This window comes from Heterodontus francisci, chromosome 8 (assembly GCF_036365525.1).
Source record: "Heterodontus francisci isolate sHetFra1 chromosome 8, sHetFra1.hap1, whole genome shotgun sequence".
In the NCBI taxonomy this organism is placed as follows: Eukaryota; Metazoa; Chordata; class Chondrichthyes; order Heterodontiformes; family Heterodontidae; genus Heterodontus; species Heterodontus francisci.
Genome location: NC_090378.1, coordinates 54,766,590 through 54,780,798, shown reverse-complemented (window position 1 = coordinate 54,780,798; position 14,209 = coordinate 54,766,590). Strand labels below are relative to the sequence as shown.

General features: G+C 42.5%; 1 protein-coding gene across 9 annotated transcripts in view; it reads right to left on the bottom strand.

Moving 5' to 3' along the window:
- Positions 1-954: 954 nt before the first annotated feature.
- spata6 (spermatogenesis associated 6) overlaps positions 955-14,209 on the bottom strand; it is a 150,018-nt gene continuing 136,763 nt past the window's right edge. For 5 of the 9 annotated variants that reach the window (XM_068037157.1, XM_068037156.1, XM_068037164.1 and 2 more), the window contains one exon: positions 2,628-13,478. In XM_068037157.1, the coding sequence (XP_067893258.1) occupies positions 13,319-13,478 (160 nt within the window). In that variant the 3' untranslated portion in view covers positions 2,628-13,318. Of the gene's footprint in view, positions 1,238-1,695; positions 2,498-2,627; positions 13,479-14,209 lie in introns of those variants that run through there. The other 4 variants (XM_068037161.1, XM_068037159.1, XM_068037158.1 and 1 more) reach the window with 4 other exon arrangements.

Below are 14,209 nucleotides of genomic sequence, written 5' to 3'. Positions count from 1 at the left end.
GAAACACTACTTATGTGGATTCCTCAGCTACATAATTTGGAGAATATCAAGCATGTTGATGTGTTTCCTGTGGAAGTCAGACACTCTCCTAACCAAAGTAAAAGGCAAAGTTTAGAAAAATCAATATAGACATTTTCAGAACAATATCAGTGGGGTGCAGATCACCAAACAGAAAACTTACCAAGGAAACAGGATTCAAGACAACTTTGGAAGAAGCTCATGTAATTGGGTCAGACCATGAATAGGCTAATTATGTCTGTATTGGTAGTAATAGGATTGTATGAGATATAAGGAACACAATTATTAAAAGCCCACATAGGACAAACAGAATTGTGATTGCTGTAGAACAAAAAGCTGTGTTGTTCCCAGTGTTGGAATTCACAAAAAGTGATGATTTTGGCCCCTGATCAATTGATCGAGTACTGCATCTAGCATGCTATAAAATTGCTGGTCAAACTCACAACCTTTTCTTTACTTCCTATTCCCTTTAACAATATTATGCTTAGCTCTTATTTCCTTGATGAGCCACACTTTGCATAATTTTTTTCTTCATGACTTTCATTTTCCAATTATAATGAATGAATGTATTGGATCAAAAGATTAAATTAACATTTTTCAGAGAGATTAAAAATTTGGTATTTTCAGCAGCTGATCTTATAGCATTTTACAAAACCTTTCTTGAATAATTCTGAGTTTATTTATAGTGACTGTTACGATCAGGTGAGGAGGGGTTTAAAGACTCCCCTCTAGTCCCACTCCTTGCTTGACTGCAACAAGGTTTATTTATTTTAAACAGTGGATGTGCTTACCAATTCAGTGAGTGTTTAACCCTTCTATGTGCTATGATCATGAAAGAACCAATTGGATAGGTTTTCTTGAGTTTAAACAAGAAAGGGGTTAGTTTACTGTACTTAAAATCAAAAACTCATGAGTAAAAATAATAAACTATGCACCGACTTTCACACACACAAATAGATTAGTGATGAAGAATAGATTGGTTGGATTAGAGTCCAGAACAAATAAAATAATCTACAGATTGTGTAATCTGGTAATTCAGTTGTCTTCCAGCTGAATTCGTGGTCCTGAAGTTTTTGGCTGGTAGAAGTAGCCACCTAGTTCAGGGTTTTCCTGGAGACAGTGCTGTAGATGGCTTTCTCCCCGGAATCTCTGTCTGTGGCGATGATAGTCTTGGATGTTTTGCAGTCTGTAGACAGGGCTCGAAACTTAACAGTATTACCTGAAGAGAGAAACAACCCCCACTGGGGTCCTGCACTCATTAGCACTCAAAGCTTGTCTGGTGTGTTCAAAAGAAACTCCAAGGTTTCACACAGATGGACAGACTGTCACATGATCGTCTTAGTGTATTCCCTTTTTCACTTTAATGAGATCCGAGTCTAAGAATCTCAATCTCTCTCAGGTCTTATTGTTTCAACGTTTACCCCCATGGAAGTTTATCTCCACTAGTGTGAACGTTCCAAAATGGCTTTGCATGTCTTGCTGATGAAGGCGATACCAGATAAATCACTCAACTGCTCAAGCCATTGTTCTGGATAAGAGCCTTTTAAAAATGCGTTTCCACCTCAATACCTTGGAATGTGAGGTATTTCAATGCAAATTGTGGTGGCCATCTTCGCTGCTGTCTTTTAAAAGTTGAACTGAGGATTCCAGCTTTCCTTTTAAAAGTTTAATGTAGGTTTCCAACTGATGAATTAAAATCATCATTCAGCATAGCACGTTTTCATGACAGTGACATTCAAGATTATATCCAAGGACTTAAATTAATATCAGCATCAGTATTCTTATTATACTGTCAAATCTTAAAAACAAAAAAATATCATTTACCATTCAAATTGTAAATTTACAGTGCCTTTTAGAAACTTGTTACTAACAGTAAACAGTAGTGGTCACAAAGAATTACATACACTAAGATTTCCTTTTTTTTTCAACATCAGTTACTTATTTTAAAGGTACACATCTTCTGAACCATAGATTATCTACTTGGTGATGTCTTCTTTCATTCTTTGCCATGATGCATTTACTACACACCGCTGGAGATCAGCCAGGCTAGGTTCAATGTTTCCGGAAACAATAGGCAACTCTTCCTGATAATGATTTTGATGCACCAATGTCAGATGATGATGATCCACATAGCAGGGATGCTCCTATATCATACTAAAATCCTGTATGCTGTCAGGGTTTGTTTTAATATATAGGCTAAAAAGAACAAAATATTAAAACTATAGAGCATGTACAGTGTAGATTCACCAAAATTATGCAAGGGATGAGGCACTACAGTTATAAAGAAAGACTTCAGACACTGCCACCATGTTCATCGGAACTGGAAAGGCTAAAGGGATATTTTATTTTATTCTTTCTCAGCATGTGGGCATCACTGGTAAGGTTGGCATTTATTGCCCATCTCTAGTTGTGCTTGAGAATGTATTGTAGTCCTTTTTTGAACCGTTGCTGTCAGTGTTGTGAAGGTGCTCCCACAATGCTGTCAGTTAAGGATTAGGAAATAGAGACCATCAAATGCAGAATTACACCATTAAATATTAGTGGATCTGTGCTCTATAAAACATATTTGAATGAATACACAACTAAATAATAAAAAAGAAAATCAGGTCTATAACTAAAGTTGATTTTAATATCACATGTACACTTCTCTTACATATATAAACTGTTTATAAATTTAAGTTCCATTTTCTGACACATTTTTACTTTATTTAAGTTTACAAAAGTGTTGTCTTACAAAAGAAAATATATTGCAAATAACAAAACAGCAAATCACTTTCATTACAATAAACAAAATCAGCTTGAAGTTGCATAATAATTGTACTAAAACACTTAAGTGTGCATCATTGTCACTATGTTAATAAAGATACAAAGCTACAATTATACTGTTGCTTTAGACTGGTATCTCTGCAAAGTCAACCATCAGCAGACTACTAGTTGTAAATCAGTCACTGTTACAGCTCAGACAGAGGAATTTTTAATGTTGACCAAGAAAAGTTAGGACCACCCAATCTGTCATAACATTAAAATATACCATGCAAACAAAACATTGCACTAGGCTGGAGTTATACTGCAGCTGCTGGAAACTGGTTGGGAGATGACTTCCAAGTGGAGGTCCCACATTACTTGACTTTAGTACAATCAAGCATCAAATCTGAATCTGACACCCGAGTTGTACTGCCATGTGCTATTGAGCACTGGAAACCACTTTGCGAAGTTGTAAATCTATATTATATCTGAAAATTTAGATATGGTTTAATAAACATGTCAATGTGTTGCTTATCACTTTTAATGAATGCACTTCAATTTTAGATTTATTAGCCATGATTCTGCTTTTAGCACCAATGCAGTCTGGCCAGGTGGAACCCCTGCTTGTTACTAACACTGCCAGAATGTTAACTTAATTTCCTCAGTCAGAGATCATTAAGGATGCAGGATGGGCCCTTAGAAAGAATTCCCATTGCTGCTGTAAGGGTGCAAACCTGTAGCAGTGTTGCAGCAGGTTTGCCTCTACAGCATTGGAACAGTTAGGAGGGCTGTTAAAGGGGCAGGAGTGCCCCAAAGATCCAATTAGTTGTTCCAGTGAATGTCTTGGCTGAGAATGGGGCCTTCAGCAGCTAGGTTTTGCGGCTGGAATGGTGGGAAGGAGACAACTACAAGTGCTCTCTCCCTCCATGACAGCAACTCAGGGGTGTTACCACTGCTTTTCAGAGCCTACTGACACTTTTCCCATTGTGGCCCCTTGAAGTAGTGGTAACACTGGTGGATGCGAGTAAAATCTACCAGGGGGCCTGGGCCCACCCCTGCTTCCAATTACAGGTTGTGGGCTAGGAAGGAAAGGCCTGTTGTGGACCTAGAAGGGAGGGAAATACAGGTTAGATGGTGAGTTGGTGATAGGCCTCACTGCCTACATTTTCCTTTATTTTCTGTTGCTAACCAGTTGAATCACAGAGAAAAATCCAGCCCATTTATATAATCTGTCCTTCAGCTAAGGAACAGGATTGCCTGCTAGACCATAGAGCTTGAATTAATCATATGCATACCAAAAATAACTTATTAATTCGGAAATCTACAGTAATTCACCTTGGATTTGGTATGTTCTTATTAGTTGCTAAAAACAATAATCTTATTACTGACTGCTTGGAGTATAAAGAAAACAAATGTTTAACAGTAGTGTGCCTACTCTTGTACTTCTATGGTGTCCTGATAAATAGAACTTCATAAAAAATATAATTTCGACAGCAAGTCATATATACTGTAAAAATAAATATTTCATGTCCTAAACACTTTGTAAGTAAAATGAAATCTCCAAGGCAAAGAACCTTGGAGGTGATTTTCGACCATGATTTTTGCCCATTTCTTGCCTGAAAAACTGACAGTGGAAAATTGGGGGTACACATATGCGATCTCTTGGACATCCCAGATTCGCCTAACTTTCAGGTAAGCTTGTAAATGAGTGCACAGCAAACCCATCCAAAACCAATGGGAGGCTGCTTATATAGGCAAATAAGAGTCCTGCAGTGGCTATTGGACCCCGTTGCATTTTCAGGTATAAATAGGTCTTCCGTGCATAGTCTGCCCATTGCTATCAAGTGGTAAATGGTCTAAACAACAGTCCTTAAAGGATCTGCTGGAGGCTGTTCCAAAAACAACCTTGGGATTTTTGGGGGGGAATTAGGAATGCTCCTCTTGGCCACACAAAAATACTGCAGCCCACTTTTAGCCACTGGATAGGCCCCTCCAGTGCACCTCACCCCCTTTTGGTGCCAACAACCTGCCTTAACTCACTCATGGAGTTGCCGGATTTTTGGCCTCTTGGTGTGCCAAGCTGCCTGTCAGTGTTCTCTGAGTGCTCGGCAGCTCAGCTGACTAATGCTGATGAGGCCCAAACTTGAAAATTATTTGGGCCATCTGATGCAAACTTTGGGCGGTACAGTCACTCATGCGACATCTCAATTTGAAATAATGAGATTTCAGCTAGTAATTATAGCAGGGAGACTGGATTTTTAAAATATGTCAGTTCAACCATCTATGAATGCTGCATTTGTAACTGCTAAAACATTTAAACATTAGTAGGAAATTGTACTATTCCAGTGAATTCAGGCTATACGGTTACTGGGCTAAATTTTATCAGCCCTCTCGGGACGGGCAGGGAGGCGGGGAGGGGGTGGGGTCTATAAAATGGCGAGGGAAGGCGGAGTGTGGAGTGCCCATCGCCTTCCCCATGCTGACACGTTGTCAGGGGCGAGGAAGGCCTTCCCGCCCAGAAGCCAATTGAGGCCCTTAAGTAGAACCAGGCAGCCTCCCTGCAGGCTGGAAGGGCATAGCCCTCCTGCTTAGGCAATCTGCGGCCCATGGAAGGCCCCCCAGTGACAAAGACTATCCATACACCAACACTCACCCTGCCCTCAATAGCCACACCTCCACCCCTCACCTGGGCCTGCCATCCTGGCCCCGGCAAACCTGCTTCCACTTCTGAGGCCGGCGTCCATGCTGCCTCTTATAGCTGAATGCAGTCCTAGCAGTGGCCATCACTCTCGGGGCGATGCTGAGACTGCTGAGCTTTTGGCAGCTCTTGGAGGTCAGATCCCCTTTCTTAAAGGGATGCGAACCCTGAAGCCAGGCAGTTAACTGCCTGAGCATCGTAAATTGCGACTGGGGGTCCCCTAAACGACCAAGGCAGGGTTTCCCCCATCTTTCTGGCCTGACGTCAGGATCCCTGATGCCTCCATTAAATTCAGTTCAATATCATAGGATGAGATTGTACATTAAATGCATTGAATTACAGGGCTGATGTCTTCCACGGCATGAGAGGGAAGTGAGGCGTCACAGGAGAGCTGGAGGCCTGGCACCCGGGGTAGGGCTGCCCCTCATTCATTGATGCTGACGTGGAGGCAATGTTGGAGACCGTGAGGGAAAGGAGGGATGTCCTCTTCCTGGAGGATGGCAGGAGCAGGCCAAATCTAAATGGGCCTGGGCGGTTGCTGTCATTAGTGGCATTAGAGGTGTGATTAGAAGAATGTGGATCCAATGCCGTAAAAGGTTCAATGACCTCATATAGAGTCATAGAGAGATACAGCACCGAAACAGGCCTTTTGGCCCACCAAGTCCGCGCCGACCATCAACCACCCATTTACACTAATCCTACATTAATTCTATTTTTCCCTCTCACATCCCCACCTTCCCTCAATTCTCCTACCAGCTACCTACACTAGGGGCAATTTTTTTACAATGGCCAATTTACCTATCAACCTGCAAGTCTTTGGCATGATGTTCTGGCAAGATGGGTGTAACCCCCAACCCTCAGGACAGGTCTCAAAGACTTGCACTCTCCACACAACGAGGAGCCTCAGGGCGCAAACTGCTTCTGAATGTGGAAGGGGGTGGGTGCCCAGGGCACTTACTAGCCCGTCAAAATGGCTCACAGCTATAGTGCTGCTGAGGAAATGTCACCGAAACAGATAGGGGCAGATGACATTGGCCACAGAGGAAAAAAGCACCTTATCTCGCTCTCTCTTGTCCTTGCATGAGTGACAGGCACACAATGTCTGGGTGAGGGCCCAGGTGGAAGGGTGCCATTCTTCTACCATATCACCCCAAATGAGCAGGCAGCAACAGAGCTGGCCAAGATAGCGAAAGAGAAGGAAGTCGGGCCGAGTGAAACAGGAGCTTTTGGTGGACCTGGTGATTACAGAGGGAAAAATGGTCATTAAAGGAATGCAGTGCACTCGACCCCCGTCCGATAGTGTGTCACGCACTCAGTAACATTGAGAAGCCTCAGCACTGCAGCAGCTTCTACTCTCCTAGACTAGCTCTCATCATTTCTTGTGTATCCCACAGGTGCAAATATCCAACTCAGGGCACCCTCACCTCCTCCCTCTACAGGCCCAGAGGACCAAGAAGGAGATGAAGTTGCACTGTCACAACTTATGAGCATATTGTCCACAAGCGCAGATATACTCACCTCGGTGGGTCCTCATTTGCATGTAGTTAAGGTAGCACAGCATGCTGATCACGGTACTAGAGGGCAGGAGGAGGTGCCAGAAGCAGAGAGAGCTGTGGTCAGTTCCCCTCGGAGCAGAGAGGACAGACACAGCCCTCGGCTGAGCACAAATGCAGGGCTGCAAAAGTCACAAGAGAGAAGGCTCTACCTTGAACAGCAGCAGAAGGTGTGTTTCCACATGTCGGAATTCCCTGAGGCAGTGCAGGGTCTTGGGTCGAGGATGGAGAAGTCCCTCCAACTCATGTGCACCACATGGCTCAGGGCTATGACCATGAGCTCCTCCATAGAGAGAGTGGCCAACCTCCAGCCATATGCGGCATCACTCAGAATGCATGCATGGGATGCATGAGACGCTGTGTAGTGTGACTGGTCAGTGGAGCTGGTGTCGCAGAGATCTTTAGAGGAAATGCTAGCTGCGTCCCAGCTGGTGTCCTCCTCCAAGCATCCGGAACGCCGAGCAAGGGCTGAGGGTATCACAGGAGGATGAGGGTGCCATCCCTCAAGGGGCGTTCTCATCATCCTCGGTCTCTTTGGGCCCTCTGACCAAGGGACCATCCATGCAGCAGGGCCAAATGATGGAGGCTGCCCCTGCAATGATACAGGTGAGGCAGCCTCTGGAGATGCCCCCATAGGCACCTCCAAAGTGAGGATGATTGCCACGTGCATCTCAGCCACAAACTGAGACAAATGAGAAGGCTGCCTCCACCTCCTCCAAGGCCATATGGGGAGCAGAGCATAGGAGCGGCCGATTGTGCAGCCACCGCATCGTGCAGAGCACTAAAGTGGATCAGCGGGGTATCTTCTTACTGTCTCTGTCTACTGTTTTTCTCTCTTTGTACTATATAAATGATACTTTAAGCCACACGTCTGGGACTCCTTTTATTGCTGCCGTGACAAGAAAAGTAGTATGAGGTGGTGAAAGAGAAAATGGGATCCTCCATGGTGAGAGTAAATCTTCTGGGCAGATGTGCTTCTTTTATTGGCAGTAAGTGATTAGATGTTCCAGGCTGCATCTTCCATGGATGTGTTAGCACAGGTATCTCAGACTCTCTTCCATACTATGCCCCTCAACCTGGGTCAGAGGGACTCAAGTGAAATGATCCTGAATCAGATGATTCCTGACCTTCATGACATCCTGACGAGCCCTTTGCACCCCAAGCCATGCTCGGTCACCTCTTTGTGCAGCCGGGGCATCTCTCTGTTCAGCGTCATCTCCCTCCACCTCCAATTCCTCCTCCTCTTTCACCTCATGCTCTTCCCCCGATGGGCTGTTTACTTCCAAGGCCTCACTGTCCTCAAAGTTCACACCTCTCTGGAGGGCCATGTTATGGAGAATGCAACAGAGCACCACAATGACCATCACCCAACCGGTCCAGGCACTGGAATCGCATCTTCAGAAGCCCGATGGCCTGCTCAATGACTGTCCTAGTGAGCAGGTGACTCTGGTTGTATCGCCTCTATGCCTCTGCATGGGGCTCCCATAGAGGAGTCAGTAGCCATCCCTTCAAGGGATTTCCCTTGTCCACTCCGGGTTGGAGTGCAGATCTGAGGTAGGGTGGACTGCTAGTGGATGAAGGAATCATGGGAGTAGCCAGGAAAGTAAGTGCACACATGCAGGAAGTTCTTTTTGTGATCGCAGACCAGTTGAATGTTGAGGGAATGAAAGCCCTTCCTGTTGATATATCTCATAGGGCGGACACTGAGTGCCTTGATCGACACATGGGTACAATCGATGGTGCTGAAACCCACTGCCCTCTGTACCTGTGAGGCCACAACTGTCGCAAAATGAATGTGCTATCCATCTCTGGCAAAAAATGACATCTGTAACCTGCAAGATGCAGTGGTGTGCTGCCATTTGCGAGATGCCTTTAAGGTCCGCAGTTGATGCTTGGAAGGAGCTAGAAGTGAACACATTCAAGGCCACAGTGCCTTTGATGGCTAATGGCAGGGCATGCAGACCAGTGCTGCAAGGTCTTTGGTAATGAGGTCACAGATGTTTGTTACCATCTGCCTGGCGAGTCGCAGTCTCCTGCAGCATTGGGTCTTGGTCATCTCCAGGTAGTTCCGTCTTTGGTGGTAGATCCTGTGTTCAGGGTCTGGCCTTTGTTGCCTTTCTGCCCCTTTCCTCTTCCATGACCTTCTGCTGCTCGGGATTCCGCCCTTCCTGTGGACGGTGTTGCCTCTCATCGCCACTGGGCCCAAAATTTGAGAGTCATGCCCCCACAGCCAGCTGCAACCTTCCTATTGTGATTGACAGCCTTGCCCCGCTCTTCTGCCAGTGGGGTGACCGATTCCGTTCAATGTCTGAGCACTGACTGCTCATTCTCCCTGCCACCTGCACAATGTCAAGGGCATCTCTTTCTCAAAGCCCAAATTCCTCTCTGTGCCACAGACCCTGTTATGGGACCAGGGCAATTCCCTAGGGCAGCCATGATTAGCTCCCCAATCTGTATCCACCTCCCTTCAGCTGGTCAGCCCGAAACAGCACGTGCAACCCGTGCACCTCTATTAAAATTTGAACTTCCCCCTTTAACGAGCTCATAATGAACTCTTTAATAACTATAATTGGCCTTAATCTGAAGGCGGATGGGATCGCTGTCCCATTCTCCACCCACCCCCTCCCCCCATCCTGGTGAATATTGCCGGCACCGGGAATGGCGTCTCAAGACCAACATGCCGCATGGCGCCAGTATTTTCGGGCACCGTCCACTTCTGTTCCCGCCCCAGGCGAGGCCTGAAAATTCAGCCTACAGTCTTGTCCTGTGTTGTTAAAACATGTCACAATCCTGTTATTAAACACAGTTATCAACACAGTGGGAATCATTCTCCATTATTAAAATCACCTTCTGTAACTAAACATAATGCAATCATCCTATTATTAAACACAGTGCAATTACCATGAGTTACTAAACATGGTATAATCACCATCTCATTAAACATAGCATAACCATCTTCTGTTATGAAAACAGTGCAATCACAGCATGTCATTAAACATTCTGTTATCACCTAGTTATTAAACATAACACAATCATCCCTTTGCTAAGCATAGCACAATGACGCGATGTTATTAAACACAGTGGCCTGGAATTTCCCCTATGAACACAACCCCAAGGTTAGACCTGAAAATTCTGTTGATGTCAAGTCATGGTCAAATTTCTTGCAATCTCATTAGAATACATCTGAACATTAAAATCAGTGTAAACAATTGGAAAATGCTGAACTTACAACATCTTTACCTTCCTTAAGTATGAAAATTAACATTTTTAATACAACTAATGCTATAAAAAAAACACTCAAAGAATTGCAATAAAATACCAGAAAAATGACTCTTTCCTGCTGTGCCTGAAAATTTGGTTGTAATTGTAAGGAAGCATTTCAGCAAATGTAATTGCTGGAAACTCATAAATGAGGCTCTGTTAACTTGGTGGCGATGTCAATTTTATTGGCAGAGTTGCATTCAGGTAGAGGGATCGACAGAGGCTAAAAAAGATCGAGGAAATTCGGACCTATTGTACTTATGCACGAGAGTCACTTATGCCCAAAAGTCCACAATCTTTTAGGCCGTGTAACTGATTTGCAGCCCTGTTGCATTTACCTCTGGATGCAAATATGGGGAGGAAATTTGAGTAAAGTTATCCTCTTATTAAACAAAGCCTAATTATTATTGACTCTGTTATTAAACATAACACAACTATATTAATAAACATTGCACATCTTTGTTATTAAAATAATCAATGCCTTGCTTTGTGGATCTTTGGAGCATTTTACTGACTGGCCCCAAAAAGTGACAAAAAAAGTCTGCTGATGTTAGCACACTGTAGTGTTGACCTATACCTCAGCTCTTTTGAGGGTATCCTTCAATCAGACCTGAGGATCAGCCAATCAGAATTCTATATTTTCAAATAATTACTGCATTTATTTTTCAGTACACTACTCTAGAAAGTAGACAATCTCAGTATAGTTAATCTTCAGTATTGTTTTTCTGTCATTATTGCTGATTCACACTGTAACAAAATATGTTTTTTTTCAATGAATTCTCTTTATCATGTAGTTTTAGAGAAATATTTATCTTTTTCCCCAAAAGTAAAATAGACCAGTTATATTGCAGGCATCAGTTTAAACATTCTGCAGCAGTGAGAAGCACAGAATCAAGTACAGTATAGCCTTCAATTGCTGGTGACAATTTTTAAGTTAGAAAATTAAAGTTAGCTAACTATCCTGTTAATTTTTATTGTTAAAAACGAGCTAACAGTAAATTTTAAGGCAGTTCAATGGGCAGCCTCAAAAGTTTCAAAATTTTACTGACTGTATGAAGCCAAAGTGATGTGAGATCACCTCAGTAGGTTTCATCATTACAGGAAATTCAAATCACTTGTAGTTTTTTACTGAGAAACTTCTTGCATAGTACAATGAGAAGAGTATTCTCAGCAATACAGGACATGCTGCATAAGACCACCAACAGACTGAAGTATTCCTTTAACCAGATGAGAAATCTCATATAACTAGATTAATGAAAATGCAAATTATTAAAGTAACAGAATTAATTCTTATGCTGATTTGCAAAAAAAAATTAATTACATACTGTTTGTTCCGACATTTAGAGCTTACAAAAAATCAAAAGCATGAGTAATATGAATATAGGGTCTGCCAATAAAATTCAACAGTTTCTCGAATGTTGAACTACCTGTAAACTTGCTTAGCTCCTCAAATTCCAGTATTTAACACTGCTCAGTAAGAGCTCACTGTGACATGGCTTCATAAATCAGTCACATTTTATCATCATAATTTCATCTTTGTTTAAATGAATGGGGTAAAATTTCCAGGTGGCCCTCCGATCTCCTGCCACAAATTTGGCGGAAGATCAGTGGAAACTCTAGCAAAATGGCATAAATGGCTGTTTACACTGTTTCTTCAGGGTTACAATGGACAATTGAGAGAAATCCTGTGGAAGTTACTGGAAAAGATGTATTTCTGCAAATACAACAAAAAATGTAGCTGTGTTCAGGAATGATGTGTCAGACTCCAAATTATTCTCCCACAAACAATGTTCTATTTAATGAAAAAGGTGTGAGGACAAAACTGGAAGTTTAGTTTAGAGATACAGCACTGAAACAGGCCCTTCGGCCCACCGAGTCTGTGCCGACCATCAACCACCCATTTATACTAATCCTACACTAATCCCATATTCCTACCACATCCCCACCTGACCCTATATTTCCCTACCACCTACCTATACTAGGGACAATTTATAATGGCCAATTTACCTACCAACCTGCAAGTCTTTTGGCTTGTGGGAGGAAACCGGAGCACCCGGAGAAAACACACGCAGACACAGGGAGAACTTGCAAACTCCACCCAGGCAGTACCCAGAATTGAACCCGGGTCGCTGGAGCTGTGAGGCTGCGGTGCTAACCACTGCGCCACTGTGATGCCACTGTCTAAATTTAACAACATGCAAGAGTTTTCATATATAGTGCAACAGACTGCCTCAACTGTAAAGATTAATGATGGTACACTAACATTGGAATTTTAAAATGATTTAAATATGGATACATAATGATTAGCATACTACAAGAGACTGGGAATTTTTTTATTACAATTGAACTTTTCTGTGAACCAGGACTGCATAAAAGCAGACTGCTGTCTTTCACTGACTCTTCATTTGACATTTAGCCTGGCTAACCAATGTGAAGTGCTGCATTTTTAAATGGATATCATTTTGACTTCATGCAGAGATTAGTGGCATCATTTTCATTTTTTACAGATACAGCCTTTGATCCTAACATTAACTAACAGAATGTGCATTGTTTAATAAGCTTAGTTATCCAATACCAGTTCTTTAAACTCTCCAAGTAGTAACCCATCATACTTTCCTACTGCAATATATTTTGGTACAAAATCTGAGCACGTCCCAATTGCTATTTCCAAAACTAATTTGCAGGATTGTTAAGACATTGGCTGCAAAATGTTAACAAGCACTTTAATTATCCTGGTACAATCGAGTTAAATGGGGTCCTCCCATTTCTAACACACAAGTGAAGTTGTAAAGTCGAAAATATTCTCAAAATAAATAGGGAAAATGGCTGACAGTCTCAATTTTTTCTTGATAATATCTAAAACCACAGATAATCATGATTATTATGGTCATTAATTATTGCTACAGATGGAAAACATACTAACAATACAATTAATTCTTGACCATTATTTATGAATCCTAAAACAACACAAACATGTTGGAGAAAAAGCCATGACCTGATACAAACTGAGTAACAGACTGAAATATATTGGTCTACGTAATCTTTATGTGCTATCTGCAGCTTTTTTGTACATATTTCTGTAGATCTTTTCTAGGCTTTCTTCAAAAATTGCCCTGTGAGGCTTTCCTTTGTAAACAGCAGCGCGATTCGACCAATAATCACCATTACCCAGATGTACAGAAGCATTGTGCTGGAGCGCTGAACTGTATGGACAGAAAGAAGTCCAGATTGTACATTTGTACTACCAATTTTACAAAGCTTACAATTTATCTGCTTTTTTTAAAAAAAAGGTTACAAATTCACTTCAGGAATTTGATAACTTGTTACAAAGTAACTAAAATATTTTAGAAGGAAAATTTATAAAACCTGCATATACTATTTTCACAGTGCTTTCAATTTCAAAAGCTAGAATATTATGTCATAGGCTGGATACAAATTAAGTTAGGATGTATCCTTCAGGGTTAAAAAGAGAAATGGTGCATGACCTAGGCCACAGAGGCTAGATGAGGAGGTGAAACTAATTTATAGGCCAAGCACAAAAGAAAAATGCCAGGAATTACCTCGGAGTTCTTCTAATTGGCCGCTGTAATTTGGGCTTTAACTGTTATGTTATGATGCCTGACAGGGAGAACTCCGGAGGACATTCCTGGCAAAAAAGGAGAAACAAAATGTGATAGAATTTTATAAGAAGGATCATGGGATATAGTGGGTTGAATTTTATTGTTGCGGTGGGGGTCCTGACGACGGGCCGGAAAGCTGGGGGAGATCCTAGCTCGGTCATTTGCGGCACCCCGGCTACATTTAACCTCTGTCAGGCAACTAATTAGTTTCTGTCAGGGCTGCTGTCCTTTTAAAGGTTGGCCATCTGCCCCTAGGAGCTGCCAGCCAATCGGAGGGCTGCCTGTTCAGCAGTCTCAGCACACCACCAGAAGTG